This window comes from Nematostella vectensis, chromosome 9 (genome assembly GCF_932526225.1).
Source record: "Nematostella vectensis chromosome 9, jaNemVect1.1, whole genome shotgun sequence".
NCBI classification, from domain to species: Eukaryota; Metazoa; Cnidaria; class Anthozoa; order Actiniaria; family Edwardsiidae; genus Nematostella; species Nematostella vectensis.
In genome coordinates, this window is record NC_064042.1 from 3,822,953 (window position 1) to 3,850,839 (window position 27,887).

A 27,887-nucleotide genomic window follows, 5' to 3' on the forward strand; every position below is an offset into this window, starting at 1 on the left:
TTGATAAGAATATAGTATAGTTTTTTTTTACATAAGCAATCTAACATTACCCGTCCCTTCAAACTCAACAACTTTATTAATTCAAATCGTCACCATTATCATCCTGTTCTCTTATAAAGTCCAAGCTATCATAATCACCGCCACGATTTGACTATTTCCATAATAACCAGAGGTTAGGTAATAGCTAGGAATGAGCTGGTGAAAAATATTATCTTCACATGACGATCTAAATTGATATAATCATTGTTGGGGCTAGGTCAACTATAGAAAAGATATATAAATTATTATTTGGCCCTTTACTCGCATCGTCTCCCATATGGTCTAGTGGTTAGGATCCGGCGCTCTCACCGCCGTGGCCCGGGTTCGATTCCCGGTGTGGGAAGCTGACACTTTTTTCCTTATTTTTGTTTTGTTTTATAAATAAACTTGTAGACATATGTGCTTAATTATAGACAATTGGTAATAGATAGAAACAAATACCTTCAAACAACCATCAATGATATAGACTTTGAAGTGCATTTATACGAGAAAAGCTTGAAGTACATAGTTAAATTGAATAAATTTAAAAAAAATAACATTTACGACTGGATAGATTTCATATACTGCGAATAAAAGATAAAGAAATAAAATAAAACAAACTATAGCTTTTCCTATGATTCTCGAGCTTTGGTAATAGCAAGACCCTGACGTCATAGGGGGGATCAGTAACAATTGTATTGATCCCCCTATAGCGGGTGCCGGCCTAGCTGTGGTCCTTTCCCGCTGCTGCCTCATGCAACATGTCTTCCGAAGGATATTCAGAACAAAGGTAGGAATACCCCCAGATTTAGCCCATATATTACCAGAAATGAGATATAAGACGATAGTCTGATATTTTGAGATTCTACTGGCTTGATTTTATAGCATTTTTGTTGTGTAGATTCGCTACACAAGTTGAATATTCGAGACCCATTGGAGTGTTTCCGTTCACTGTCAGCCATTTTTCTCTGTACCACGTGTATCTACCGGTGTGTAAGGAGAAATACATGTACGCAACCAAAGACGGAAAACGGCAGGTCTAACATTTGTTTTCGATCTCTAGTGGCCCGGATGATGTTTCACATGGCATGGACCATGATCTTATTGAGGTGAGAAGGCGAAGCCCACCGAATCATGTTCTTGAATACATGGGTTTGTGTCTTTATAGAGGTCTAATTATTCACGACTTTCTTTCCTCTTACTAGTCTAACTGGGATGAAGTCGTTGAGAGTTTTGATGATATGAACTTGAAGGAGGCTCTCCTACGAGGAATCTACGCGTATGGGTGCGTATTCTAGTCTCTGATCGACTTTAAATCAAATAACTTACTATGCAATTTTTAAAAATCTTGTCCATTCTGCTATATGACGCGTCTATATGGAATTTCGTACATTTTGTTGTCACTAACTCGTATTTTATTTTGTTTTAAAGTTTCGAAAAGCCATCCGCTATTCAGCAAAGAGCTATTCGTCCTTGCTGCCAAGGTAGATGTCTTTTTTTGTCTTTTAGATGGCACTGAAATCTTCACGTAATGGTAGTCGAGGGAATTTCGCCTTTATAAAGGCGTGAAACCTTAGTTGCCTCTTTGCACAAGGTTGATGTCCATTATTTCACTTCTGCGAGATTATAAGTAATAGCAAAGGAAGGAAATCTTGAATTCACGCTAAAACTCATTTTCTTTGCAATATTGCGCAACAATGAATGTTACCTTTTGAAAATCAGTTATCTCATTGATAGATCCATTGAACCATGTACGGGGTTTAATTTTGGAAAAGTACCCATACACTATCTGCCTGGTCTTTGCTTTCAGACATTTGATACAGATCCAATAAAAGAAATGTGATTTATTTTTCTGATATGTTTTTATTTACTATAATCTTATATCACATTCATTCAAGTAGTCATCAGTGAAATGAGGCCTTTGCTAAGCCAGACAGCAAAACTGTAGCCATTTTCATTACTTTTCAATTTTCACATAGAAGAAATCCAAATGTTTTGGGAGAAGAAATGAATCAGACTGATACTGCATGATCCATCACTATAGTTTATTCAAGACTGGTCTTCCCTTGCCTACCACTGACTGCCTTACTTCATTGCCAACCCAGATAAAACCCTACCTTTAAGCTGAAAATGCACAGATTGATTGGCAGATGTGCCACCGGATAACTTTAAATCACTGAGTTTTTTTGTATTGTTTTGAGGACACATGTATATGGTGTAAACTCTTTTTTGACAAAAGAAAGTTTGCTGTTTGAGACTTTCAGGGGTGGCCGCATAGTAATGAATTAACGATTATGGCCTGGGCAGATATTATGCTATTTAAATACATCTGTCGGTAGAGTTTTCACCTTCTCATGTCTGCTACAACCATTTGAACCTTACAAAAAATCACTATGTTCTTTCAGCACGCGATGTTATCGCCCAAGCTCAATCAGGAACTGGCAAAACTGCCACCTTTGCCATTTCCATCTTGCAAGAAATAGACACCAACTACAAAGACAAAAATGGCTGTGACTGCTGCCAGGCGCTAGTCCTGGCCCCGACGCGTGAGTTGGCCCAGCAGATTCAGAAGGTGGTGCTGGCCCTGGGTGACTACATGCACGTCAAGTGCCACGCCTGCATTGGTGGAACCAATGTCAGGGAGGACCGTATGAAGCTTGAAGAGGGTGTCCATGTTGTGGTTGGGACACCAGGTCGTGTCTTTGATATGATCAACAGGGGAGTTCTCAGTAAGTGCACTGTACCCTTAGGCTTTTTTGCCATTGCTCAATTACCAGCTTGTCAAAGAGATATATTCGGTAAAATATATATATTTGCTAACAAGGTCACTATTTTCTAGGCCAAGGTCATTGTAGTTTCCAGCTGGTTGATAACATAATTATGTTATCCTTCAAATGTACAATAGATCTTACCCCATTCTGTATTCATTGGGGTCCAGATTGTAGGATACATAGAGACCTCACAAGAGCCAATCAGCAAGTTATTTGATATGACAAAAAATCTTAATTATGAAAATAAAAATGTTTAGACTTTTAGAGGGGCATATTTTCTAAATTGGCTTGATGTTTTTAAACCTCTTTATTTTCTGTACAGTCATACTGTATTTGACTCAGTTCTATAAATAGTGTATCCCTAAATCTTACCTCTGCAGACTCTTGACATTCTTATATTTACAAACGGAATTCCAAAGAACAGGATCTGATGTGGGTGTTTACAGATGCAACAACTGTAGGAATGGTATTACATATTTACACAGACTGCAATGAATGATTCCTTTAACCTTTTTCCTCAGACACAAGAGACATCAAGCTGTTTGTACTTGATGAGGCTGATGAGATGTTGTCACGGGGATTCAAGGATCAAATCTATGATGTGTTCACACGTCTGCCTACAAGTGTCCAGGTATAAATAATAGCATTTTAAGTAACGTTTGTTTTTATTTTATAATCTTTGTAAAGATGTGACTGCAATGTTTTCAGCAAAGTCGACTGCCTGCAAGCAGACTAGACTTAGCAGAATGCTTGCAATGTAAATATTATCCTTAAAATGCCACTTCATCAGTGTTATTAGTCTAATGCCTTCCACTTTCTTGTTCTTCCCTTGTGTCTCATGCCTTCAACTGTCCTGTTCCTCCCTTTCCTCATGTCTCATGCCTTTAACCGTCTTCTTCCCTTCCCTAATGTCTCATGCCTTCTACTGTCTTCTTCCCTTTCCTCATGTCCTCATGCCTTCAACTGCCTTGCTTTTCCTTCCCTCATGTCCTCATGCTTTCAACTGCCTTGCTCTTCCCTTCCCTCCTGTCCTCATGCCTTCAACTGCCTTGCTCTTCCCTTCCCTCATGTCCTCATGCCTTTAACTGCCTTGCTCTTCCCTTCCCTCATGTCCTCATGCCTTCAACTGCCTTGCTCTTCCCTTCCCTCATGTCCTCATGCCTTCCACTTTCTTCTTCCCTTCCCTCGTGTCCTCATGCCTTCAACTGTCTTGCTCTTCCCTTCCCTCATGTCCTCATGCCTTCAACTGCCTTGCTCTTCCCTTCCCTCATGTCCTCATGCCTTTAACTGCCTTGCTCTTCCCTTCCCTCATGTCCTCATGCCTTCAACTGCCTTGCTCTTCCCTTCCCTCATGTCCTCATGCCTTCAACTGCCTTGCTCTTCCCTTCCCTCATGTCCTCATGCCTTCAACTGCCTTGCTCTTCCCTTCCCTCATGTCCTCATGCCTTCGACTGTCTTCTTCCCTTCCCTCATGTCCTCATGCCTTCCACTTTCTTCTTCCCTTCCCGTCCTCATGCCTTCGACTGTCTTCTTCCCTTCCCTAGTGTCCTCATGCCTTCCACTTTCTCCTTCCCTTCCCTCATGTCCTCATGCCTTCCACTTTCTTCTTCCCTTCCCTCATGTCCTCATGCCTTCAACTGCCTTGCTCTTCCCTTCCCTCATGTCCTCATGCCTTCTACTGTCTTTTTCCCTTCCCTTATGTCCTCATGCCTTCAACTGCCTTGCTCTTCCCTTGTAGGTTGTGCTACTGTCTGCCACTATGCCCACTGACGTCCTGGAAGTGACCAATAAGTTCATGCGTGATGTTGTCCGCATCCTTGTGAAGAGGGAGGAAGTGACCCTGGAGGGAATCAAGCAGTTCTTTGTCCTTGTAGAAAAGGAGGTTAGCATCTTAGTCTCTTGTCTGTAGAATAGGGTGAGCTAGGTGCCTGGCTATCAGCCGCACTGTCATCAGTTTACTCCTGGTCGATTACGCAACAATCGGCGATTATTTTTAACAGAAAGCGTGAAAAATATTTCAAAATAGTGAAAGCAGCGTGTCTTTTGGAAGTTTTTTTGAGAATGTGATTGGTAATTTAGAGCGGATTATTTAGAGCTGATAATTTAGAGCCTGTTAGACAGTGCAGGTTCTAATAGATTGTATTGTGTTTTAACGGTTGAGGTTTCCATCGGAGCTCCGGAGGTAAACTGGTGACAATAACAATGCTATGGGTGTCTTGTGCTAAGAAATTATGTGACCTTTTGGTTGGCAAACTTGTGCATGCTCCAGCTTTTTAAGGCAAAATAACAACAATGTCAAAACAGCTTATTCACTGCTCATGGGTCAGCCTTCTACTGCATGTAAGGGAAGGCTTATTTTCATTGTATTTTTTTTTTAGGACTGGAAGCTCGATACTCTCTGTGACTTGTACGAGACTCTCACCATTACACAAGCAGTTATATTTGCTAACACAAGGCGGAAAGTTGACTGGCTTGCAGCCAAGATGACGGAGAAGGACCACACCGTCTCCTCCATGGTGAGCCCTACATAGTTAAACTTGCACATATTACTATGAATTTGTGCCAAAGCTTGTGCCCAACACATTGTACAGTACTGTATCTGTGCTACTAGTCACATAATGATTGGAACATCCATTCATTACAGCCACCTCTTACCAACCTCATTTATATTTCACAATGTTTAAGTTTCTATTCTATTCGATTTTCATTTCAAAATGTCCCTGCAATCTACTATTTAATTTTGACCCCATGCATATATTGATTTTTTTATACAATCCTCAGAAACTCAGGGGTATTTCCCTCTAACGATTCACTTACGAGAAAAATAACCCATGGGGAACAGTAAAGAACAAACTTGGCCAAAAATGGCATCACGACAGATGACAGTGCCTGGGTTTATTGGATATTAAACATGTCATTAATGTCATCAATCAATCTTTTTTGTTGGGGGGGGGGGGGCAGTTTCAAAATCTTATGCATTTAGATATAGTTGCCATTTCGCTCAGTCTTTGATAATTTAAGAAAGAACAGACAAAAATGGGTTAGTCTTCTCTACTCGGAACTGTAAGGCAATTGGGAATTATTGCTGTTTTGCAGGGAAACCGTCTCAGATAATAAAAATAGGCACAAGCTATTAGGATTGCATTTGCTTGGAGAACAACTCTCCTCGATTACTGGAAGGAATGTATCACAACAAGATGGTTTTATGGACTTCATTTGCACATTTTGCAAGCCAAGGATCTATGAAATTTCCTCTGTAAGCTTAAACTTCGGTGCCAAGTAATAGCTTCACTTCAGATAGGCCAACTGGTCTCAGATTATCAACTGGAGAGGACAAGTTACAAGAATTATTGGGTTCCCTGCTGAATTTGTCCTTTTGCTTTCCAAATGTTGCACATTTTAATTTAAACATGACTGGCAAAACTTGAACCTTGAATGTTTTGCAATATTTTTTACCCTTTTATGAGAACTAAACTTTTGCGTTTCTTTACTGTGTTGTCAAATGTGGCTCTTGGGCCCTGAGTAAAGTCTACTACAACTTTCGATACACGAAACAAATGATGTCTGCCTTGATTGTTATTGAAACGCGGATGATTGAGGTCCACGAACTAACCAAAATCGCTGTTAGAATGTCAATGCTCTAAACATGTTTTTTACTGCTGAAATGATGTTGGGAATAAGCCCTTTGAATAAGAAGTTGTTCACTCTAGACGCCATATTTGATCTCTAGCCAATGTCGACCAATCACAGCTCACCATAGGCCTAGATTTTTTGCCAAGTTCGTTCATTCCTGTTCCCAATGGTTATTTTTCTAGTAAGTAAAACGTTAGAGGGAAATACTGTACCCCTGGGTTTCCGAGAATGTATGGCATCAGAGCTCAAGCTTACAGTATATACATGAAGAAGTGCCCTTTTAGTTATCTTCTGTGTTAGTATATCATGTTTCAGTCTTGTATTGATTGTTGTTGTTTTTGTGCAGCATGGAGACATGTCCCAGAAGGAGCGTGACATTATTATGAAGGAGTTCCGCTCTGGCTCCAGCCGTGTGCTCATCACCACTGACCTTTTGGTGAGTACTATATCTTATTCATCCCAGACTTGTCTTTGTATTTCTTCTGTTTTATGAAATTTACACCTTGATCATTCACCATTTCTTTTTATTGGAAACAATGGGAAATAGTGACTAAACAATGCATGGCATTGCAGTTAAGTTTGATCGGCTAGAGTTCCATGTTAAAAATGTCACATAGTGCCTAATGCATGGCTTAATACAGTGTGGTTGACTATAACTAAAGCAATCAGTTTTCTCAACAAGACATATTATGTCAAGGCAAAGTCTTATATTGTTAAGGATTGTTTTGTCATTGTTTTAAGCGTTTGTTATATTAAGAACACATGTTCTTAACATACAAATCATGATTTCCCCAGGCTCGTGGTATTGATGTCCACCAGGTGTCTCTTGTCATCAACTATGATCTGCCAAGTAACAGGGAAAATTACATTCACAGGTATGTAGACAGACCTTATAAATGCTGTACGTTTCTGGTGTTTTTTCAATGCAATTAAAGTAATCACTTGCCCTGCAAAAAGGCAACATCCTCGCTTTTATGTATTTTGATTTTTTATATGCACCCACAAAAAAAAACCCTGCATATTTCCTACAGTATTTAATCTTGGCAAAGTAACCCCAAAAGATTTGAAGAACTCTTAGTATTTGAGGTATTTATGTGGGATCTAGTTAAGCTACTGTCATCAGCGTTGCTTTTTTTCTAATGTTGTAGTGATCATGGTGGCACCTCTTGGCTTGTGATTCCTATTCAACACCTTGGATAGGAGAAAGGAACAATATAAATCTAAATATTTTTTTTTATATCGTGTGTCAAGTGTAAACACGTGTAAGCTTTCTTACCCCATACTGTGACACTAATTGTTATGTACTCCTTCTTTCAGGATTGGCCGTGGTGGACGTTTTGGCCGTAAAGGTGCAGCTATCAATTTTGTGACAAATGACGATGTGCGGATGTTGAAGGACATAGAGCAATACTATAACACAAAAATAGAGGAAATGCCTATGAACGTGGCTGATCTCATCTAATATGGACTTGTCAACTAAACATCTGCCATGGCTTCATGATGGCAGGGAAGAAAGAAAAAAAGAGAAAAAACTGGAAATGTGCCAAACCAAGAAAATATAACAGCGCCACAGACCACACCCTGGGCTATGATTCACTGTCAGTAACTGCACATCAGGACAAATGATAAGCAAACTTGTTTCAGTTATCAGTCCCGTTCCAGTGATGTACCAATCCTGAGTACTGACACCATGCAATAGGCTTAAAAAATGTACAGAATTTTTACTTAGCTGGTTTAGGTCGTCAGGTTTAGTACATTAGTCCCGCATTGTGCTTTTTGTAGTCCTACTCATTGAAGCAGGGCTAAAATTGGCAAATTGCTGTGAAATGTTTTCATCCCTGAATCAGGGGGAACAAGGCTGTACTTTGCATCCCTAATAAATATATGTTGGTGGTAACAAATTGAATGTGTGAGAGCCAGGAAGGTTGCCATATTATATTATTATCTCACTTACCATAGGCACTTCATCCGGAAAGAAAAGTTTTATATGCAGAAATGAGCTTTTTTTTTCGTGATCTAATGTAGATTATCAACAGAGCATGTAGTAGGTTTGAGTAAACACAACCGTGTACTGAGAACCAAAAGTGCATTTTTCACTCCATCCATTTGTAGTGCGACCTCAACAATTCCAAAATCCTTGCCTCGTTTGCGAATAGTGTAGTCAATCAACCGTCTAAACCCATTGATGGCTTTCTTGTTTCCGCTGTCTCATCAAAATCATTCGACTGCAGCCTAGTCCCAGGCGTTTTTATCGGGTTACCTGTGGTTGGGTTTCCTGTGGATGGTAAGAGATGTGACGTCACAGAGCTCGTACCAGGCTACCTCACGGTTTATCTCTGAGCACAGGAAACCCTGTAAGAACGCCTGGGACTAGGCTGATTTGACTGCACACAGCAAGGGAATTGATTGGCCACGGTGGTATGATTGATTACCCGCTTTTCTCAGACGAGAAATAAATTTGAATTATAGGTTGTCGCGCAAAAACGAATCCGGCCAGAAGAGAGGTGGACACAGCACATAATTATTTTTTTTCTGACAGATCGAAGGAATTTATTTCAAATGGAAATGTATTGTCTTATACCCCTTTCCGAAATTAAATGAAAATTACATTTCAACGTGATGTACCCCGTAACAGTATCCACTGATTTTGTAATGCAAAACAACAGTCGTGCGATGATCAATTCAAACTTAGTTCGGAAACCCCCCTCCCCCCATGACCACACTTCATATAGGCTGTCATTCGTGAAGTGGAACTACCTGTTTAATTTTTCTAGGATCAACAGTATCATTTGTATTTCTTCGGATGTGCCCCTTAGGGAGCTCAAGGGAGAGGTAGTCCAGTACAATGATACAACTTCTGCCTTCAACCCCTCTAGAGACTCCTCCCCCCCCCCCCCCCCCCACCCACTAAGGAAGTTTAAGACGGGTTTCCACTCCCGAAGTGTTTTTGGTTGCGCCAAAAACAGGGAAAAATCTTAAAACAAATTCGATTTGTTTCCCCCATTTCCCTCCCAGATACAGATGCAGATAGACTCCATTAATCACAGGACGTCAGGTATATTTAACAAATAGATCTTTTTTTTTTTTTTTGCGTGCGTCTGTTATTAGATGCACAGATGATGATGATACAAAAAGTACGCAACAAGACGCTGTAGTCAGTCAAAGGCTGACCGTTGACTCATATACTGTTTGTTACAAACTGTTTTTCTACGTGCGGGTGTGAGTACGCCGCGCTCCCTTGCGCGTCTGAAGATGAGGCTAACATCCGTACAGCTCGACTCTTAGTGCTATCCGTCCAGACCACAGCCGAGGAAGGAGTCGGATTGTCGTAGCTTTGAACGGCCTTAAAAACTTATTATAAGCGACACTGGACATGTCTCTGTTTCCCTGAAACACCTGCAAAACATTAAAAGTGCGCGCTCATTGGATTTTTTAAAATATATACACCTATTTCATGGACGGTTGCACTCGAGAATCAATGTGTCGTAGCCCGCGGTGGTTCATGGGTAGCGTATGAACGGCTGAATTTTGTATCTGAAAGCCATGTGAATGTAAATAACAAATGTAAACAAGAATTCTACAGCTTTTGAAACCTGGATTTGTATTTTATTTACGCTTATTTGCTTATTTACTTCATACCCATGAAGCACTGCGGTCTGAGATACAGATTCTCGGAGTGCAACCTTATTTGAAATAGGTGTGTATTTATATTACCCTAAAGATAGGCATAACATTAAGGACGAGAGAAAGGAAGAGAGAAGATAGATGTTCGGAATAGCCTTCCCTTCCCGCTCGCTTACCACAGGCTTCCCATCCAGATTGTAGCTGACCCAGGCCCTATTTTCCTCCACTTTGAAGTTGATCTCGTATCTTTTAACCCACCAAAAGAAGGGTGCGCCTCCCCTTGTGGCAATCTTTGTGAAAACCTTCTGATGCGGTGCGAATGTCACTTGAAACCATTGACGCAAATTATCTGTTTGTGGAGTCCAAGCTTTCGCGTTCTCAAAGTTAAGTCGTCCCCAGTCCTTTTGGGCGCTGTTTGACGAGACTATTATTTGAGATGTAAGCACGTCGCCAGATTGCATGCCCAGAGCGCTTGGGATGCAAGCTAAAAACAAGAAAGGAAGTAAGGGAAAAAGTTGCTCTTAGTAAGTCTTCTAAAAAGCCTTTCTATCGTAGTCCGAACCACAACTCTATATGGCCACATAAAAAACAAGGTATGAATTAACAACAGGTTGAAAAGGTATGTTAACCCCCCTGTAAAACAGAGTGGTTGCGCTGACGTTTCGAGCGTTAGCCCTTCGTCGGAGCTCAGTTTTTTAACGTTGGGTTGCTATAGCTGAAACGCACTTTTCTTATTTTTATCACTCGCAAGCACTCCAAAACGTATATTTAGTGCGATCAAACCCGAACCTGATGATTGACAAAGACTTGTGTTGCCATGGTTACACAGACACGTGGTTTCCAAGGTACCGGCCCAGGCTAGGCACGTGCCGTCACACGCCGGCTCTCTGTCCACACATGGATCGTAATCCCGCGCCAGACTCCCGAGATGCACCGCGCCGGGTGAAATCACGACATCCCCGGGGTACCATTTAAGTGTCTTATTATTCAGCTGACATGTCTTTGTGATTGACAAGTAGTTGACGCTGTAGCAATGTGATTCTCGCTCGCAAGCGGTTATGCAATTTTCCAGGCTTTTATCGGGTAGCGTTTTTATCACGTGACCACTCAGTGTACGGTCTGTGATTGAATGGACATTACGGCACAGGGCGTCGATGTTAATAATAAGTAAGCCTGAAGCAAGAAGACCAATCACATGACAACACGTCATCACTTCTAATGGATCCTGACGTCACGGTAACCATGGGCGACAAGTAATGATGTTCATCCTTAACACAAATAGCATTAGTTTAATATGTTTTAATATAATAGCACTGGATGAAAAGTTTGATTTACGCATACAGTATCTCTTGGCTGTAGTAAATACCGAATACTCAAGTTTGCACGAATTTGCTCGAAATCAAACATCATATTTGCTTCTCATTTGCCGTCAGGTAAAATATGGTGAAGACCTTATTTGCGCCATATTTACTCTATTTGCAGATGTGATGTAAATTAACAAATTTACCATAGCGGTGAATACGGGGACAAATATCAAATTTGCTACGGGTTTACCTGGATTAATAATCCACGCAAATATTAAACCCGCCCGCACATTTGCACGATTCGGTGAATATGAGGGCAAATATAAAATTTGCTACGGGCTTACCAGGATTTACACTCAAGGCAAATATCATAATGCGGTGAATACGAGGGCAAATACCAAATTTGCTACGGGTTTACCAGGATTTATAATCCACGCAAATATAAAACCCGCCCGCACATTTGCACGATGCGGTGAATACGAGGGCAAACATCAACTTTGCAATTGTTTTATCAGGATTGTACGATCCATGGAAATATCAAATTATCGCACTTTTTTCGTCCGTGGCGATAAAATCAATTCAACTAATATAAATGAAGAAGCTTAATTAAAACGGCTCATCAGGCGCGTACACAGGGTGCGCGAAGAACCCCCCTTTTCCTCCCCCCCCCCCCCCCCCATTGGCCGGCAAGAAGTGGGTCATTCCCTATTGAAGGATCATCAAAATCCTCTTTTTTTCTTTTTCATATTATTCCGATGCTCCCCCCCCCCCCCCCCCCCCCCCTCGTAAATCCTGGGAACGCGCCTGGCTCGTGGCTCAGAACAACACCGGGTATTTCGATTTTAGTACTTGTCAAATAATATTTTTTGCATCATGTCCTAAATCTCCCCTCCCTTCAGGAAAAAATTCAATTCCCAAAACACAGCTTATTAAACAATGTATACGCATGTCAAGGGTGGAGGTGCGCTAGCAGTGGCTGTCGTACTCTAGGCAAACACAGATGTCGCCACCGAAAAAGTAGTAAGAAATCTACATCGCGCACCAAGCTCTTTAAAGGTTCTAAATTCAAACACGCGAAAATATGGCTTAAAGTAAAACAGTTGATAAAAGGGAATTAAAGGCATAGAGTGTTTCGTACTTAACAGTATCTTATTAGTATTTTTATTTGAGTGTTAGGGGGTAGGGGGTAGGGGAGAGGGCTAAAAGGTTTTTTGGATTAACGAGATGAATATATGACCAAGCTATTAGGGTTTCCTATCAAATTTTTGGTACGAGTCTCTTTTTGGCTGGGATTGCCATTTATCCGTTGTGCCTATTTTTTACAACGGTGGATCTCCCATTAGACATTTTAAAGAGAAAAGATGTATAGGAACTAAAATCCACAATTTACCGCAATAGTTTTTATATATGGTCCTCCTCACCTCCCTTTCCTCCCAGCTACGCCCCACTCTCCCCCTTCGATGTCTATCACTTTTAGCACACAATAGCACAATTGGCAGACGCGCAGTCCGGTGATATTTTGGTGTCAGTGTCAGTGCAATAACCCGGCGTGTTGCGTTGGGGACTAATAGCATTAGATGGGTTTTACTTAGATACACAAAACGACGTTTAAAGTTAATGTTGTTTATCCTCAATATAACCTTATCTATTCACTGTCTTGGCAATCGGGTAAAATATTGGAATCTATTGAAAATACATTAAACTTATTTTGTGTGTTTGCATTTTTTTTTGTAGATGGGTGAGAATAAGCAATTGCTAACATAAGTGGACGCCCGTTTACAAAAATAAAAGGGCTTTGCGATTGTTTCGTTTCCATTTTATCCAGCTTCTTTTGGTTTTGTGACTGTACGCGTTCTTACATGTAAAGTTGATATATTGCTGTATAATGAAATGATAATTGTACAATGGCAAAAAGTTCTCCGTCCCGTTAAAAATCGGTTATTTGCTCTACTAAGAAAACAAAAAAGTGTTTACAAAATCAAGGATAACTGGTGGTTCTTTTGTCTCACGAAAAAGGCTATATAGATTTTGTGAAGGATTGATGCTTTTCTTACATAATTCCTTTAAATGTTTATAATTGTTTGACCGATAACCCTCTGCTCCCTCTGCTAAAAATATCTTTAAAAAAAAAAGAAACAAATCATAGTAACAGTGAAAAAATAAATATTTTTCGTATCGCTTACCTTTAAACTGTTAAAAACACAATGCTGGCATCTAAGAAGAATGTGTTATTCCCACATGGAGCTGACGTCCAGTGGTGATGGTAAATGAGGATGCGTTTGGATCGAGTCACGCGTAACTTTTCAGGCGCCTTGTCCATAGCAGCTCCCAAGCTGCTAGGCGGAGCCACACGCTATGACACCTGTCAAACTGTCAATCAAACTTTACTTGCCATTTACGGAGTGACGTAGGCCGCTTAAAGAGCTTTTTAAAATAACAAGTTAGAAAAGGCTTCTTTCCTCAGGAACTGTCCATTTGGCGTATGGGGCTGGCAACGTTTCCTGTTCAAACTGTACCTGTCAAATATCACAGATGGTTCATTTAAACACGAGCGTTCGGTTCCATTTAAGACGACTGTGCGCGGGAGAGGTTGTGTTTCTTTGGCCGAAAAAAAAAATCCGCAGTTTTGTTAGATTACCAAACGAATTCAAATCCAGTCATTCTATAAATTGGCGGATTGAATCGAATTTGTTTGATTTCCTATCCCAAAAAAATAATGGATGTCAAACACTCGTTATCTGGCTCTCATCAGGGTAACTATGATCTCATTTGCAGTTCGGAAATGTTTTCTTTTCGAATATTGGGAATTCTATGACGCTCGCGGCCGAGGTGCGCTGGGGCGAGAGTGGAGAGAATGCCCAATATTCGAAATACAAAACAAACCGAATATAACCCCCAATAAAAGTCGGCTAGCAGGCTACAGACTCATAGGCCCGCATCCCAAACCCCATTCCGCCTATTTTGTTGTTCTTTTAGATCAGTAGTGTGACTACATTTTTACTTAGACTACTTAAAATGGGGGTACTCAAAAAACGCACCCACCAAACAAATCTAGCCTACGGTAGCCTACTTGCAAGCGGTACTCGGTGTTATTGTCACGGAAAACCCTCTCCGTTCGGTGATCGGGCGCCATCTTGTATTTAAAGCCGTGTGATTCCTGGGGCGAGCGCAAAAACTGACGCAGGACGGGGGGGGGGGGGGGGGGGGGGGTGGGGGGGGGGGGGGGGGTGAAGCAAAAGCTTTTCGAGTAATTACAAACCAGCCCGTCCGCGTTGGACGGGGTTCGAAGTTTGTCCTGAGAATCACGGGTGTTAGTGCAGGCGTTGTTTCCCTCTTCTTTCTCCCTTTCCCCCTTTCTCCCTTTCCCCCTTTCTCCCTTTCCCCCCTTTCCCTCCCTTTCTCCCTTCTCCCTTCTCCCTTCTCCCTTTCCCCCTAGCCTTGTGCGTCATTGTGCTGAATCGAAACCTTGTTATTCATAAAAATGAAAGACATGCGATGACTTTATGGGACTTGTCAACAAACATCCAAATGACATACTTTCATAATATTTGAATATAAAAAAAAACTATGAGGGCCTTTTCAATTCCAAAATTATCAAATATTTTTTGGTTATTAAGGTGGTTTAGGGAGAGGGGTTTTTAGGGGGTTTGTCGTGGCTGTGAGTTTGTCGCCGCGTTGTGTTACTTCCGGGTCACCAAACCGGAAAAATTTCTTCGAATTCTTTCCTGTCGCATTCAGGACGTGCACTATAACAACGCACACAATTATTGCCCTCATTGAACCAGCAAAATGGGTAAATTTAGCTGTTGCTGCTGCCACACAGGGGTGAGTAACAAGCAAGTATTTGCTAAGGAGTTTCGTTTATGGGTTGTGACCATTTTTAATGGTTGGGGGATCAATGTTGTATTTGATAAGGGAACTTACTCGATATAGCGATTTTAGGTCACTTAAACAGCATACTATATGACTAAATAACCTCGTTTACGGTATTCTCGACATTTTTAGGTAAGATTTCGATCTTTATATCGTGGTTGCAAATATCACAGGTATCCCAAGCTCACGCTGCGTTGTTCCTTAGTTGGTAGTATGGGTTAAAATTAGCCGTTTATTTTCTACTATAAAATTAAAATCTTCAAAATCACAATTATATACATGATTTTTGTGTCTTCAAGGTAGCCTGGATAAAATTCTTAGCTATTTGGGCGAGTAGTTTGAGGTCTACGCTGTTGAGTCTCCCACCACGGTGGGAGAAGGTCACACACTCCGGCTGGCTATCCGCTGAACTAATTCACTTCTAGCTTTCTTGGAATTCTATGTTTTGCCGAAATTCTTTCGCAGCATTTTAGCGTGATCCTTCTAGACGCCATCAAGACCAATCTCACTTCAAAATTAAAATTCTACCCGTTCCGAAAGCACCCATTTGTTACCCAACTCGTTTGAGATCGCGACAAAATATTGCATACCCGTAATTAAATCATATGCACATAACGAGAACTCTATCTCGTGAAGAAAAGGCTTTTCTGCGGCTTGCATAATATTTTTCGAAAAAATATGGCTTACTACTACTGTATTGTATTATTATTGGAATAATTTCATCATATAAAACAGAAATACCAATATCACGTGCTTTTCCACGATACTGTCACGTAACGCCCGTATTGCTTTTACATCATGAACTTTGGACATCTGTAGCCTTCCTGTTTGTATTAAAGCAAATTATTTCTTCAAAAATTGTTAATGCCACGCGCTAGAAGCTGGTAGGCGGATCTAGGCGGGATCTCTTATGTTTCGTTTTAGTTTTGACAAAGTACCCAGAAAGGGAGAAGATAGGAATGGGCGGAATGAGAGGGGGGAGGGGGAAGGGGGGGGAAGTTGAGGGGAGGGGAAGGGGGACAAATTATTCACGCGAGAAACACGCAACCCAAGAGTAAAATAGAGTATTTATACAAGCACTGTAAACTCTTATTTTACTTAAAAACAAGGGGGGGGGGATCATGCACAACAGGATGGAACCACCCCTACCTCACTTTTCTAATGGCCCATCCCTTAGAGTACTAGTCTCCCGCGCAGCCGTCCTGAGGCTGACACTAAGGACATCTGCACAAGAGACTTTTAGAATACCAGTAAAAAGTTATTGGCTTCTTGGGAAACACCCTCATTGGTTATATCGATAAAACTGTATTTGTGTCTGAGTGAGTCAGATGTACGCTAAATGTAGAAATAGCAAAAAAATAATTACCTCCTAGCCTGCTCCGCAGCGCTGGCATCGCTTTGCCCAGAAAGCAGCAGAAAAGAACAGGCGCTCGGGATTCCTGTGGTGATGCGCTGTCCCTTCCCTAAAGAAATTTGTCGACCACAGGAAACCCGCGATGGTCTTAGAGATTCAGTCTCGGTTTCTAACGTTTAGAGACGCCTGCAGAGGAGGCTTATTACCTCCCACCAATGAGCCCAACCTCACCCCCCCCCCCCCCCCCCCCCTCTTTCAACGAAAAGTTAGATATGGCCCTGATTTTGGAATTCATGTCTGCTAAATACTTCTCCGGAATGCGGGGTATTTATCTTCGTCTCCCAGCCGTCCGTCTTTTTGTCTCGTCTGTCGTCTTTCTGTCCGTCTTTTTTTACTTGTCTCTTAACATACCCGTCTTCTATTCGTCTTTCCGTCCTTCTGCCCACCTTTCTGTTTTATCTACCCGTCTGTCTTTCATCCGTCTTGCTTTCCAATTGTCTATCTTCTTCGTTTTGTCTGACCGTCCTTTCTGTTTCGTCTCTCCTACCAACTGTCCACCCGTCCATCTTTTTACTCGTCTGCCCGTCCGTCAACCTTTCTTTTCTTAAGTCTGCCCATCCGTCCTGTCAGCCCGTCCGTCTTTCTGTCTCGTTTTCCATCAGTTGTTTTCGTCGGATAGTTTCACTTAGATAGATGCTTATTCTCTAAGAACAGGCGTGCTTTACGAGCCTCACAGCATATCAAACATATTCCCCATGGTTAGTGTCCTTCGTTTGTATTTCCTTATATAGACATTGATGCCCATATTTAGAAAAGCTAAACATTTCCGCTCCCTGATCTCCTGTCAATTTGAGACTCGCGGCAAGAATTTGTCAAGAAAAAATTGATCACTTGGTCAAATCTTTATCTCACTAATCTTGAAATGCCCTGAGACCCAGGCCTCCAAGAGATTGACCGAGCAGGTTTGAAGGTCACCCAAATATTGATATGAGAGTTAATGGGAGGAGGGGAGTATGCTTTCTGTACGCAAGCGTCTCCCGATATTACCTTGAGTTCTCTTTTTAACTCTCGCCTTACCGCCTAATTTCAGGATGACGAGGAAACCACTCCCATTGCCCCAAAGGACGATGCTGAGATTTCATCGCCTGTATCTAATTACGGCACATCAGCCGAAGAATCGACCGAGAAAAAAAAAAATAAGTCAGAAAAAGACGGAAAAGATCAAAAGAAAGAGGAGAAAAAGGAGTGGAGTAAACAACTAGAGTTTAAGAAACTTGACATTGTGGAATTTGACCGCATCTTCACTGATTTCGCAAATGCACTCGACCCTTTTGTAGTAAACAGAGAAAAGTTGGAAAAGGCTCTCACGGCATTTAAAAAGTCAGTCGAGTCATACTGTGGAATAACTTGGCGAAAAACCTTCAAAGAATACGTCCAAGCATTAAAAGATACCCTGAAAAACGAAGGTATGTAAAAATACATAATGGGATAGACTCCAACTATATACCCACAATATTGCTTTGGTTATTGAAATAGAAATAAATATACAACAGAAACTGAAAAAAAAGGGGGTTTCTACAGAATCTTAAAAACATAGTTGCAAACCACTCCATTTTGCGTTTATGGCGTCAGTCTAACTCGATGTCCTATATAAGAAGTGGACCCCCGAATCAATTCCTTGGAAATATCGACGAGTAAGTTAGAAATTTCCAAGGAATCGATTCGGTGGTCTGCTTTTCATATAAGGCATCAAGTTGGACTGACCTAATAACGCAAAATGGAGCGGTTTGTAACTTTGTTTGCGACTTTGTTTGTAAGACGCAAAACGCCAGTTTATCACTAATTATTTAATTCAGCCGACGTGCCGCCACCCCTAACGGGTGCTTTATTATAACTTTTCACATCCGATCAAACTTTCTAATGGATATCCCTCTAAATGTTCAGAAAAAAAAACATTGCGACCTTAAATCTCGAAAAAAATTGTTATTTTATAATTGGTAGGAATTTTCATCAAAATAAAGGAAGGCGCAGTGAAGTTCTACGGCGAAGTCACCAAAGCAGTCAAAGCCGTTCAAGATATTGTTGCCGCCGTCCAATCTATACTCGATGCGGGCAAATCGCTATTGCGCATGCCTGATACTGTGCTCTCCGCTAGCCTCAGATCGGCTCAAGATTTTGAAGATCTTGATGTCGGGGAAGTTCTGAACAGACGACTGAAGGTTGGTATCTTAGAGTGTAGTAAAGTAGTCAAAGTAAAAACGGCGCTCTCACAGAATGCCAAGAAGTTAAAAGCAGCCCCTGCGATGGTCAAAGACTTTTGCATTCAGGTCAAGGTGATTATCTCTGAGTTAAAAAAAGCGTTTGGAGAAGACGAAGAGAAGGAAGAGAACGATGAAGAGCAAGCAAACGATGAGAGTAATGTTAAGGGAGAGGCAAGCGAGGAAAGAGGTGGGCAAGCGGGAAAAGAAAGCAAAGGGAAAGAAAAGGGTGAAGAAAAAGAAAAGGAAAAAGAAAAGGGTAAAGAAAAAGAAAAAGAAAAAGGAAAAGAACAAGAGGAGTACCACAAGAAGCTTCAGCTAGCGACCATCGGGATTGCAGATATCGATCATCTTTTCAGCGACCTCGCAAACGCGCTAAACAGGTTTATACTGACGAGGGAAAGGCTCCAACAGGCGCGAGAAGCATTCACTAAAATCATGAAGACCATAACAGAGTTTGATGGCGAGAAAGAAGTGAAAGCGTACGTGAAAGAATTACAGAAGAAAGCCAAGGAAGGCAAAATCACGATCTATTTGGATACAAGAGATGGTCACGTGAAGATCACGTCAATCAAAGGCGTAGATCCGCCCGCCCCGTACCGAGACGCCGTCAAGGCATTGAACAGCATGAACGCGGCTGGCAAAGAGAGTCTAGACCTTGAGCCCACTGTGCAGCGGTCTCTAGGAGCATGCATCCGTGACATCAAGGAGATTGATCCCGTCCGCGACTTTAAAAAGCTGGTCAGCGGCATGAAGGCAGTCATGGCGTTACCGAAAAAGATCAGTGCGTTTAACGACAACCGGAAGAAAGTCCAAGACGCGCCCGCCATCGTCAAGGAGTTCTTCTCGTACGTGAAGAAATTACTGGAAGATGTCGTAGCGGTGTTTTGTGAAGAAGATGAAGAAGAAGACAGCAAGAAGAACAAAGATGATGAGAAAGATGGCAAGGAAGGCGCCAAGAAAACGACGGAGAAACAAGATGACGAGAGCCCGAAAAAGGCAGGAAGTGACGAAGAGGATGATGGGAAGGCATCCGGGAAGGAACACGTACGCATGTCAGGTAACCATGGCAACGACGCTAAAAAAGAAACCGTTGAAGTTTGAGAAGATTGAGAATCAGACGGGAAAGCCAGTGAATCCGAGATGCCGAAGGTGTTTTTCAATAGCGTTTTTCCTTAAGTCGGTTACTACCTTACAATAAACAATCATTTCAAATCCTAAGTGAACACGGCGCTTTTTATGGCTATTAATCTTTGCTGAAATAGATTATCGTTGAGAATTAATTTTACTCAATAATCAACTTTCGTGATCTGCCCAAGCGCAATGCAGTATAGTTGCAGGCATTCTGACCAGGCTTCTTGTGGTTCACAATCAGGCGAGAGGGAATGAGGAGAGCCATATCAGTGACGTCACAACTTGTATAGGTAAAATGCTTTTCAGCTTCTTTTAATGAGGCAGATATATACGAAATTTAAACGATGGCCAAACACATATTTTTAGTGGTGCTTATCTTGTGATTAAAATCATAAATAATGAAACAGTCTCTCATTTTTGGTCCTAAAAGATACGAGTATCCCATCAGAAGCCACCTCTCCTAGCGACTCCCCCACCACCACCACCCCAAGTAGCGCACGCGCGCGAGAAAACGATAGCGACTGTCTTACACAAACTATCTTGTTTCCCTATTTACACCATTCAAGGAACCCCATCTCCTCTAAGTCGCGGTTGAGGCCAGCTACCTGGCTTTCAGTAAGGGCTGTGTTTGGAAGCCTTGGTTGGCCAAGCTCCAGCCCGCGTAGCCTCATGAGCGCCTTGTGAACGCCAATGTTGAATGCATCGCTTCCTGTAAACCCACAGTAAAATAGGTTATATAAAAATCCACAAAAAGATAGGTTTTTTAATTATAATATATACTAGCGAGAAAACCAAATAGCAACATAAAACATAAAGTATGTCGAAAACCCATAGCGAATTGAGATGAACCCTGGACCTTTCGTAAGAAAGTGATCCAGAGTGAAATACACGAACTTGCTTCAAGTCAGGTTTTTGCACCCCCCCCCCCCCCCCCCCCCCCTTCAAGATGATGCTCACCCTACAGAAAGTTCTAGACTCGCCCATGTTAGAATCGGGCCATTACCATAAAAGCACTCTAAAAATAGCAATCTTATCTGTGTGAGTGTTTGTTTTTTAAAGCCTACCATGTTTAGAAATCACACGAAACAGATCCTGCACACGGGCCTGCAGTAAGACAAATGAGTGACATATGACATTAGCTGAACGAAATTCAAGATGTATATAGGAACTTCACCTTGCAATCGGCTTTCCCCATTTTATGCGAAAAAGCAATTTTCGGGTTCGCAGGCTATGGACTCCTACACCATCACTCTAGTTATAACCCATCTAGTATCATTATTTGTCACCACTCAAGCAGTTATTTTCATTAGGGGGGGGGGGGGGGGGCGTAAAAATATCAACAAAATAAAACACAATTTATATAAAAAGGCGTTAAAAATATACAGAATTAAAAAAAAGATCCTGTTATTTTTTTTTTTTAAATTTGTTTTTCAGTAACTTTTTGGTGCTAGTTGCTTTGCGTATTACATTCTTAAATTTTTATTATGTTGTCCGGGGGGTGGGGGGGGGGGGGGCGTGTATTTAATGGTTTGGCGCTTATTGGAAGCTGGGGGTGGGACACTTATTGGAAGCTGGGGTAAAATGAATATTAACGTTAAAGTCTGCGTCCACAGTCACATCGCCGCCTCTACCTCGATCTCCTTAAAACCTGTCTTCGTTCCTATGCCTAAGGCCTCGTTCAAAATAAACAAACTAAATTCTTATCAAAGTCAAAGAAAAGAGTGTATTAGGATCTACCTGCTCTTCCCTTGCAGTCTGTACATCGCCAGAGTTAAAGGACTTGATCATGCGATTTAAACAGCTGCTCGCGTAGTTAAACGATCTTAACAAAAAAAAGTTAGCTAAATTTTAATATCGGAACATACGAGAATAACAGGATTGGCTGACACGTGCTTCATGACTAGTAGGATGCCGACTTGCTCTAGTGTGCAATAAAGCATTCGAATCGCGGATTTGCTAGTGAAGTTCGTCATCGCCTAGTCATCACATGGTACCTTTTTAGAGTAAACAAACTGTCAAGGTGGCCACGGTAGCGCGCGTCGTATCAAATAGCACGTTTCTCACATCCTTATTGGTCTACTTCACAAAACTGTCAAGGTGGCCACGGTAGCGCGCGTCGCACCGTAACACTTTGTATTTGTGGCCCGACGGTAGCGCGCGTCGTATCAGATAGCACGTTTCTCACATCCTTATTGGACTACTTCACAAAACTGTCAAGGTGGCCACGGTAGCGCGCGTCGTATCAAATAGCACGTTTCTCACATCCTTATTGGACTACTTCACAAAACTGTCAAGGTGGCCACGGTAGCGCGCTTCGCATTTCAATGTGAATACAGTAACACGTGTGGTCGTCCTCTTGTCAGTAAGTGAGACAGTAAGTCAATTAGGGTTTGGATTAAAGATGTAGCAAGGGTACTAAAAAGAGCGATACCAGTTAGAGAAACGATTTATATACAAGTAATGAACTCTAACTTTTATCTAAAAAACAAGTTTGTTTATTGCTATAGAAGGCCAAACACACCGCCATTTTATGCTCCCGCTCAATGGCGAATCACACAAAGCATCCACTTCTATCGGATTATTCAAGCAAGTAACCAATACGTTTTCAATCAAATATCGTCAATAACATATAGACTTCATATATAACTTAAGACTTCATTCGTACATTGTTGTTTTGAAGTTTTTTTGCGAATATACCGCTGTATTTTTCAATAATTACCAATAAAGGTACAATACCAAAAAAAGTGGATCTACATTCTTTAATGGTTTATTAGGCTCCTTTCAAAAACGGAACCGAACTTAAAACGTGTTCAAGTAAGTTTGAGGAAATTGGCCACCTCGTGTCAAATATTGATTGAATACTTACATCCCCACAAATCCTTGCGCACCCATTGCTAATGCCCCAAGCAACATCTGTACATCAAATAGCAAGTAAATACAATACAAGATTCTAGAACTGGCTGTAAATTCGTAATTTATGATGTAAATAAGCTTGTAACGATTCACCTTCTTTAGTCTGCCCTGAAGAAGTCTTATTAAAGACGAAAATTTGGCAGAGTCGATTTCCAGTTTTTGTGTATTGTATTCATTGTTCTGGTACGAGATCGCGACAGTTTGGGCTTTTCGATTCTATTCAAATAGCAAGTCAATGTTACTAAAAAGAAGAAAAACTTACAGGTCTAGGGGCTGGTTTATGGCTCATTCTCCCATTGCCAAAGAAGAGCACTAAATTTTCCCTTGACATCCCGAGTTCCTTCCAACTCCTCAAAAACCCCATCCGGTTCCTAAAAAACCCGGCCCGGTTCCTCGAAATCAGGTAAGCGCTTATCCACGGATAAATATGGTTATCAAGACATTTGATTGGAAAACGGGTCTAGGGACCCTGCCAAGGTCTCCTACTTCGTCAGGATAGGAAACAGACTTCCCCTATGTAGCCTGAGGCTTACCCCATCAGTGGCATATAGGATATCATACTTTCCCCCATGCAGCCGAAGACAGCGGCAGTAATCAGAGAGGTCTGAGCTGGTACATTTAGCTCCAGCCAATGTGGGAACCCTGTGGCTTGATGCTTCTAGAATGTCTTCAAGTGGGACTGCATAATTAAAAATATCGATTAGTAATTACTTTGTTTTTGTATTTGATGGGAAATATAACAGTGGAGAGAATCTTGACTTACAAGTGATGCCAGACCATGCTGGGATGTGATAGTAGAATAGCGGTGTGTTTGGTGCTGCGGATGACACCTGCTCCAAGTATGTTGCCACAGCATCTATGACACAGTGAATTTAAATTTTATTTTTTGTTTATACAAAGCTTAGATTTGTAAAATCCATTATTTTTACTTCAGTCAAGCTCAGTCAAACAAAAGATAAATAAGATAGCAGGACCATATAAAGATTCTGTTTCCCAGGAGGGCACGGGAGTCATCCAACAGAAAATCCCGACTCCCATTGTTTGACATAAGTACTCCTTTAGCATACACTACAATTTGCCTTTTCATCACTGATACTTCTCGATTACAGATAAAAAAACTTTTCTGGGGCAGCTACCCCCTTTCCCCAATGCTAGCTATGGCTCTTTGCAGATATATGTCAAAGCATAGATAGTAGCACTTCTATATTCTGAATCTTGCTTGATCTCAATCTTTCTTGCTGGAAACAAGTGTGCTTTCAATGAAAATAGGTATGCTTGGTCCACTCTTCATATGGCATAACTAGCTGGAAAAAAATGCTGCTTTTCAAAACAAGGATATTTGATATAGTTTTTGTCAAAATGTAGGTACCGCAGAAGGGTGGGAGCTCTGGAATTTTGAGGGTTGTAAGAGGTGGGGCATAGAAAAATCATGTACAATGAATTTGAGGGGGCCCCTGAAATTTTAAGTTTATCTAATGAACACACTCTCAATTGCATCTTTTTAAACTTCTTAATGAATTTCATACCTGGAGATGCTGGTGCGTTGTATACTGGTGGTAAAACAGCAATACCAGTAGCTCCTATATTTTCAGCATGGGTTGCCTACAACAACAAATAATAATAAATATAATATTATAATCATAACAAATTATAATAAATATAGATGCAGAGATGACATTGCATATCCAACACTTATTTAAAGTGTTCATGTCTTCAGGGATGCAGCAAGGGAAGAGGCGGGGCAAGGAGTAGGGGCGATCTTCACGCTCCCCCCCCACCCACCATATCCTGTCCTTTGCACAACAGCCCCTTTCACCAAGTGCATATTTGTTTAAGGTTTGAGACCAGAAAAGAAAATTCATACCAGTGTCATTGTGTCCTTTAAATTGTCTGTACCGACTTGAATAATAATTTGCTGAAATCTAACATATACAAAATAAGCAATGTTAAACAGATAGATATATCAATGTATATTATTTAGTCAAACTTTAACAATGAAAACAGGAGACAACAGGGTAGTGAACAGTAGAGAATTTTTCCAAATCTGTTCTGGGTTTTACGATCCCTAGATTCTTAATTGTGAACTATTTTATAAAGTTTTAAAAAAATCCAAAATCTGAGAAGCATTTGGATTTAAGGGGCAAGGCCAACCCCCTCCAAAAAAAGAAAATTGAAAAAAAAAATGGTCTGCAATTTCACACCATGCTGTCAATGATTGCAATACCATTTGCATGGATGGTCATTAAAAAAACTGGATGGTGGGTGGGGAAACAACTATATTGGGGGAGAGGGGGGTGGTTTATAGTACCTTCCATGCGAAGCTTCAATCCATCCCTGTGCTATGGCTTTTCTTTCTTCAACGCAAAGAAGTGACCCTTCACCACTGGTTCCATTTACTGACAAAATAAAAAAAAAAAGGATTCTACCAGAGTGCATACAGCATAATGCATCAATATCCCTAACATAATACAGAGACCATGAATAATTTTCTTTAACTGAAGGCATGGTAATCATAGGCAAATACCATAAACTCCAATGACATTATTAGCCAGCAAGAGTTCAGTGTAGCTCAGCAAAATCTGGGTGTTGAGGTTTCTAAAAAAAAAAAAGAGGAAAAGCAATTGATAATGAGGAAAGTTACTCAGTTGAGAGTGGGAAAAGTCAGCATATTGTAAAGATATGACAATATTATCAAAAACAAATTACCCATTCTGGTCGAATGGAGCCAACGGAGCTGCAACCAGCCCGGTGATCTATAATCAGTTACATTACGCAGTTAAACCCAAAACAATGGGAACACCGGAACAATGGCTGCAAAAGAGTCTGGTATAAGTACATTTCTGCACTAGTCGATTGAAACCCCGGCCCCCGGGGACATACCAGGGAGGTAACACTGTCATGCGGGGGGTTAAACACCTATTTAACACCTGTAATCCACCGGGAGGCCAGGGGATTTACCAGAAGCCCTTGACAGGCCAGGAAAGGGGGCAGGGAATTAAAGCTTTACCATATGTTGTGACTGATAGCTCATTTAAATAAAATAAGGGAATTCCCTGGCTTTTTCCCGGCTTATTCAAATATAATCTTTCAACAAATTTAATTCTCTGATAGTATTGAAGTTTACTCGCTATCTTTGGATGTCTGTTGGTTTTTTTAATTTAGTGGAAGCCTGTGCACCCACTTCATCACGCCAAAGTTTAGTTCACTGAACATGGCAGCTCAAAGAAAGGTAAGCGGAGTTATTCATAGTCATTGGGATGGGGGGGGGGGGGGGGGGGGGGGGAAGCGGCCGAACAACTTTTGTAAAAGAAAAAAATAATAATAATACTTAATTAAAAAAAAGAAAAACTTTAAACAAGTCAATTGTCAGCCCCCCCCCCCCCACACACACACACACACACACACTTTTCTCACTGTGTACAATTGAAGTATGGCTTTCTATAGTTGGTCGTTATCGGACAACACAAGGGGCCATGACCGGGGGTTTTAATAGCGACACAGGCCCCGGTAGCCGGGGAAGTAGAGCATTTAACACCAGATGGCTATGGTTTCGATTGACTAGTGCATTATACAAACTTGCTACAAACTTCGTGTACATCTCGTTCCAGCATCTACGATTGTCTATAGGTAAATAAATTCATTAAAATAGCAAATATCTCTCACCTTATTGCTAGACATTGTAATTGAACATGTATTATAAACCTTTTGTGGTACCCAAAGGAAACAAATTCGGGAATATCCGGGAGATCTTCTCGGGGGACACAAACCTGGTTTTGGGCACCCTGTCACTTCGTCACGTGCCTCAATCCACAGGGCGCCCAAAAGGGAATGTAGAAGGCAAGGGGCATGAAATTTGAAAAAGGTTTTCTTAAAATAATTAAAAAAATAAATAAATAAAAATAAAAGAGTTTGAATAATCCGAGTAGAAATAAGTAAATATTAGTCTTGTCTATGTGGTGTCAGACCGAGTTTGACCGAGTTGCCAAAAGTTGCCCCAAAAAATTGCAAGAGTCGCCACAAAAGTTGCCACAACTTGGAAAAGTTGCCAAAAGATGCTCTAAAAAATAATGAGAGTTGCCGAAAAATTTTCCCAAGTGTAAAGCTGCCATTAAATTTAATACATTTTACAAAGTTGCAGAGAAACTAATTTTCCCTTTAAAATAAAAGTTAATTATGATGCAATGAAAATGGCTTCCTGTAACAACAAAACGACGCATGTTTTTCAGAGAGCTGGGTTTCTTTGATAACGTCTCTTTTCGTTCCATGAACAATCGTCTTCCCAGCAAGGTTTTCAGGCGTTTACTTTCTCGAGAAATTGTTACTTTCTGGAGATTACGTAGCCTAGTTCCAGTGTTGTTAGAGGGTTGGATTCCTCAGTGGCGGATCTAGGATTTTAAAAGGGGGGAAAGGGAGGCTCTCTTGACAGCCTCTGTCTCGGATGTTTTATTGTTGTTGTTGTTCAGGTCTAAAGAAATATATATAACAACTTAGAAGGCATTATTATTCAAATCTCCTTTCTGGGGCCCAAAGGGGGGGGGGGGAGGCTGAGGTAACATGTAAGACCGTCACAACAACTGGTTCCGCTACTAATCTATACGTCACTGAAAAATCATAGGGAGGAAGGCTTACTAACAAAACTGCATGTTCGTATATAGCTAACGCCCAATAGTTTGATATCAATATCAAGAAAAAAGCCAACATTTGCACCTTTGAGGTGAATATATCCCTAAAAAAAATCACAAAAAGCAGCAAAGTTGCTCACATTTACAAAAGATGCCCGGAAAAAGAAAAGTTGCCGCAAATCCTAAAAGTTGCTCAAAAGTTGCCGAGTATCTTATGGACAGCCTTAGGCCGTACCAGTGACTACTCCCTACTACAATAACTATCACAACGGCTACTGCTTATCAATTCTATCCAATTTTTTATTACTACTTTTTGTATTCCTTATACCAAAAAATTATATCTAAGGCATTACAACACGTGAAGAAAAAACGCTTCAAACAGA

At 41.1% G+C, this 27,887-nt stretch overlaps 4 protein-coding genes and 1 non-coding gene across 6 annotated transcripts; 3 read left to right on the forward strand and 2 right to left on the reverse strand.

Moving 5' to 3' along the window:
* Nucleotides 1–310: 310 nt before the first annotated feature.
* Nucleotides 311–382, forward strand: Trnae-cuc. The gene has a single exon. It is a non-coding gene; the product is annotated as a tRNA-Glu (tRNA).
* A 321-nt stretch (nucleotides 383–703) lies between these two features.
* Nucleotides 704–8,319, forward strand: LOC5517272 (ATP-dependent RNA helicase eIF4A). Its single transcript, XM_048732852.1, has 11 exons — nucleotides 704–808; nucleotides 1,082–1,127; nucleotides 1,224–1,303; nucleotides 1,450–1,502; nucleotides 2,424–2,747; nucleotides 3,311–3,420; nucleotides 4,528–4,671; nucleotides 5,168–5,305; nucleotides 6,769–6,858; nucleotides 7,218–7,297; nucleotides 7,740–8,319. Exons 1-11 carry the CDS (start codon nucleotides 780–782, stop codon nucleotides 7,882–7,884), a joined length of 1,239 nt encoding a protein of 412 aa, XP_048588809.1. The 5' UTR covers nucleotides 704–779; the 3' UTR covers nucleotides 7,885–8,319.
* Nucleotides 8,320–9,462: 1,143 nt separating this feature from the next.
* Nucleotides 9,463–14,478, reverse strand: LOC5498489 (lactadherin). The gene is made up of 5 exons (XM_048732853.1): nucleotides 14,393–14,478; nucleotides 13,534–13,866; nucleotides 10,836–11,314; nucleotides 10,223–10,530; nucleotides 9,463–9,818 (listed from the first exon to the last, which is right to left on the reverse strand). Exons 3-5 carry the CDS (start codon nucleotides 11,254–11,256, stop codon nucleotides 9,681–9,683), a joined length of 867 nt encoding a protein of 288 aa, XP_048588810.1. The 5' UTR covers nucleotides 11,257–11,314; nucleotides 13,534–13,866; nucleotides 14,393–14,478; the 3' UTR covers nucleotides 9,463–9,680.
* A 548-nt stretch (nucleotides 14,479–15,026) lies between these two features.
* Nucleotides 15,027–20,373, forward strand: LOC5517273 (glutamic acid-rich protein). Its single transcript, XM_001637239.3, has 3 exons — nucleotides 15,027–15,175; nucleotides 17,668–18,043; nucleotides 18,579–20,373. Exons 1-3 carry the CDS (start codon nucleotides 15,140–15,142, stop codon nucleotides 19,937–19,939), a joined length of 1,773 nt encoding a protein of 590 aa, XP_001637289.2. The 5' UTR covers nucleotides 15,027–15,139; the 3' UTR covers nucleotides 19,940–20,373.
* On the reverse strand, nucleotides 20,255–26,682 carry LOC5517314 (N-acetylneuraminate lyase). Of its 2 annotated transcripts, XM_048732855.1 has the most exons (13): nucleotides 26,546–26,682; nucleotides 25,589–25,635; nucleotides 25,407–25,477; nucleotides 25,191–25,278; nucleotides 24,747–24,804; nucleotides 24,409–24,484; nucleotides 23,646–23,738; nucleotides 23,444–23,561; nucleotides 23,116–23,123; nucleotides 22,836–22,902; nucleotides 21,707–21,791; nucleotides 21,034–21,073; nucleotides 20,255–20,678 (listed from the first exon to the last, which is right to left on the reverse strand). In XM_048732855.1, the coding sequence occupies exons 1-13, from the start codon at nucleotides 26,558–26,560 to the stop codon at nucleotides 20,518–20,520; spliced, it is 927 nt and encodes a 308-aa protein (XP_048588812.1). In that variant the 5' UTR covers nucleotides 26,561–26,682; the 3' UTR covers nucleotides 20,255–20,517. The 2 variants fall into 2 exon arrangements, with proteins under 2 accessions (XP_048588812.1, XP_048588811.1); XM_048732854.1 differs by lacking the exon at nucleotides 23,116–23,123 and having other exon boundaries at nucleotides 22,836–22,882; nucleotides 23,416–23,561.
* Nucleotides 26,683–27,887: the final 1,205 nt, after the last annotated feature.

Excerpts from the sequence above, each read along its gene's own strand:
- LOC5517314 (XM_048732855.1), bottom strand. Across the intron at positions 25,478-25,588 it reads GCTCCATTCGACCAGAATGG|AAACCTCAACACCCAGATTT; the intron begins GTAATTTGTTTT and ends TTTTTTTTTTAG. Across the intron at positions 24,805-25,190 it reads ATTGAAGCTTCGCATGGAAG|ATTTCAGCAAATTATTATTC; the intron begins GTACTATAAACC and ends TGTATATGTTAG.
- LOC5517273 (XM_001637239.3), top strand. The coding sequence starts at position 15,140 with ATGGGTAAATTTAGCTGTTGCTGCTGCCACACAGGG. Across the intron at positions 15,176-17,667 it reads GTTGCTGCTGCCACACAGGG|GATGACGAGGAAACCACTCC; the intron begins GTGAGTAACAAG and ends GCCTAATTTCAG. Across the intron at positions 18,044-18,578 it reads AGATACCCTGAAAAACGAAG|GAATTTTCATCAAAATAAAG; the intron begins GTATGTAAAAAT and ends TATAATTGGTAG.
- LOC5517272 (XM_048732852.1), top strand. The coding sequence starts at position 780 with ATGTCTTCCGAAGGATATTCAGAACAAAG. Across the intron at positions 1,128-1,223 it reads TGGACCATGATCTTATTGAG|TCTAACTGGGATGAAGTCGT; the intron begins GTGAGAAGGCGA and ends TCCTCTTACTAG. Across the intron at positions 4,672-5,167 it reads TTGTCCTTGTAGAAAAGGAG|GACTGGAAGCTCGATACTCT; the intron begins GTTAGCATCTTA and ends TTTTTTTTTTAG.
- LOC5498489 (XM_048732853.1), bottom strand. The coding sequence starts at position 11,256 with ATGACGTGTTGTCATGTGATTGGTCTTCTTGCTTCAGGCTTACTTATT. Across the intron at positions 10,531-10,835 it reads AAGTCTTTGTCAATCATCAG|CTTGCATCCCAAGCGCTCTG; the intron begins GTTCGGGTTTGA and ends TCTTGTTTTTAG. Across the intron at positions 9,819-10,222 it reads ATCTGGATGGGAAGCCTGTG|GTGTTTCAGGGAAACAGAGA; the intron begins GTAAGCGAGCGG and ends AATGTTTTGCAG.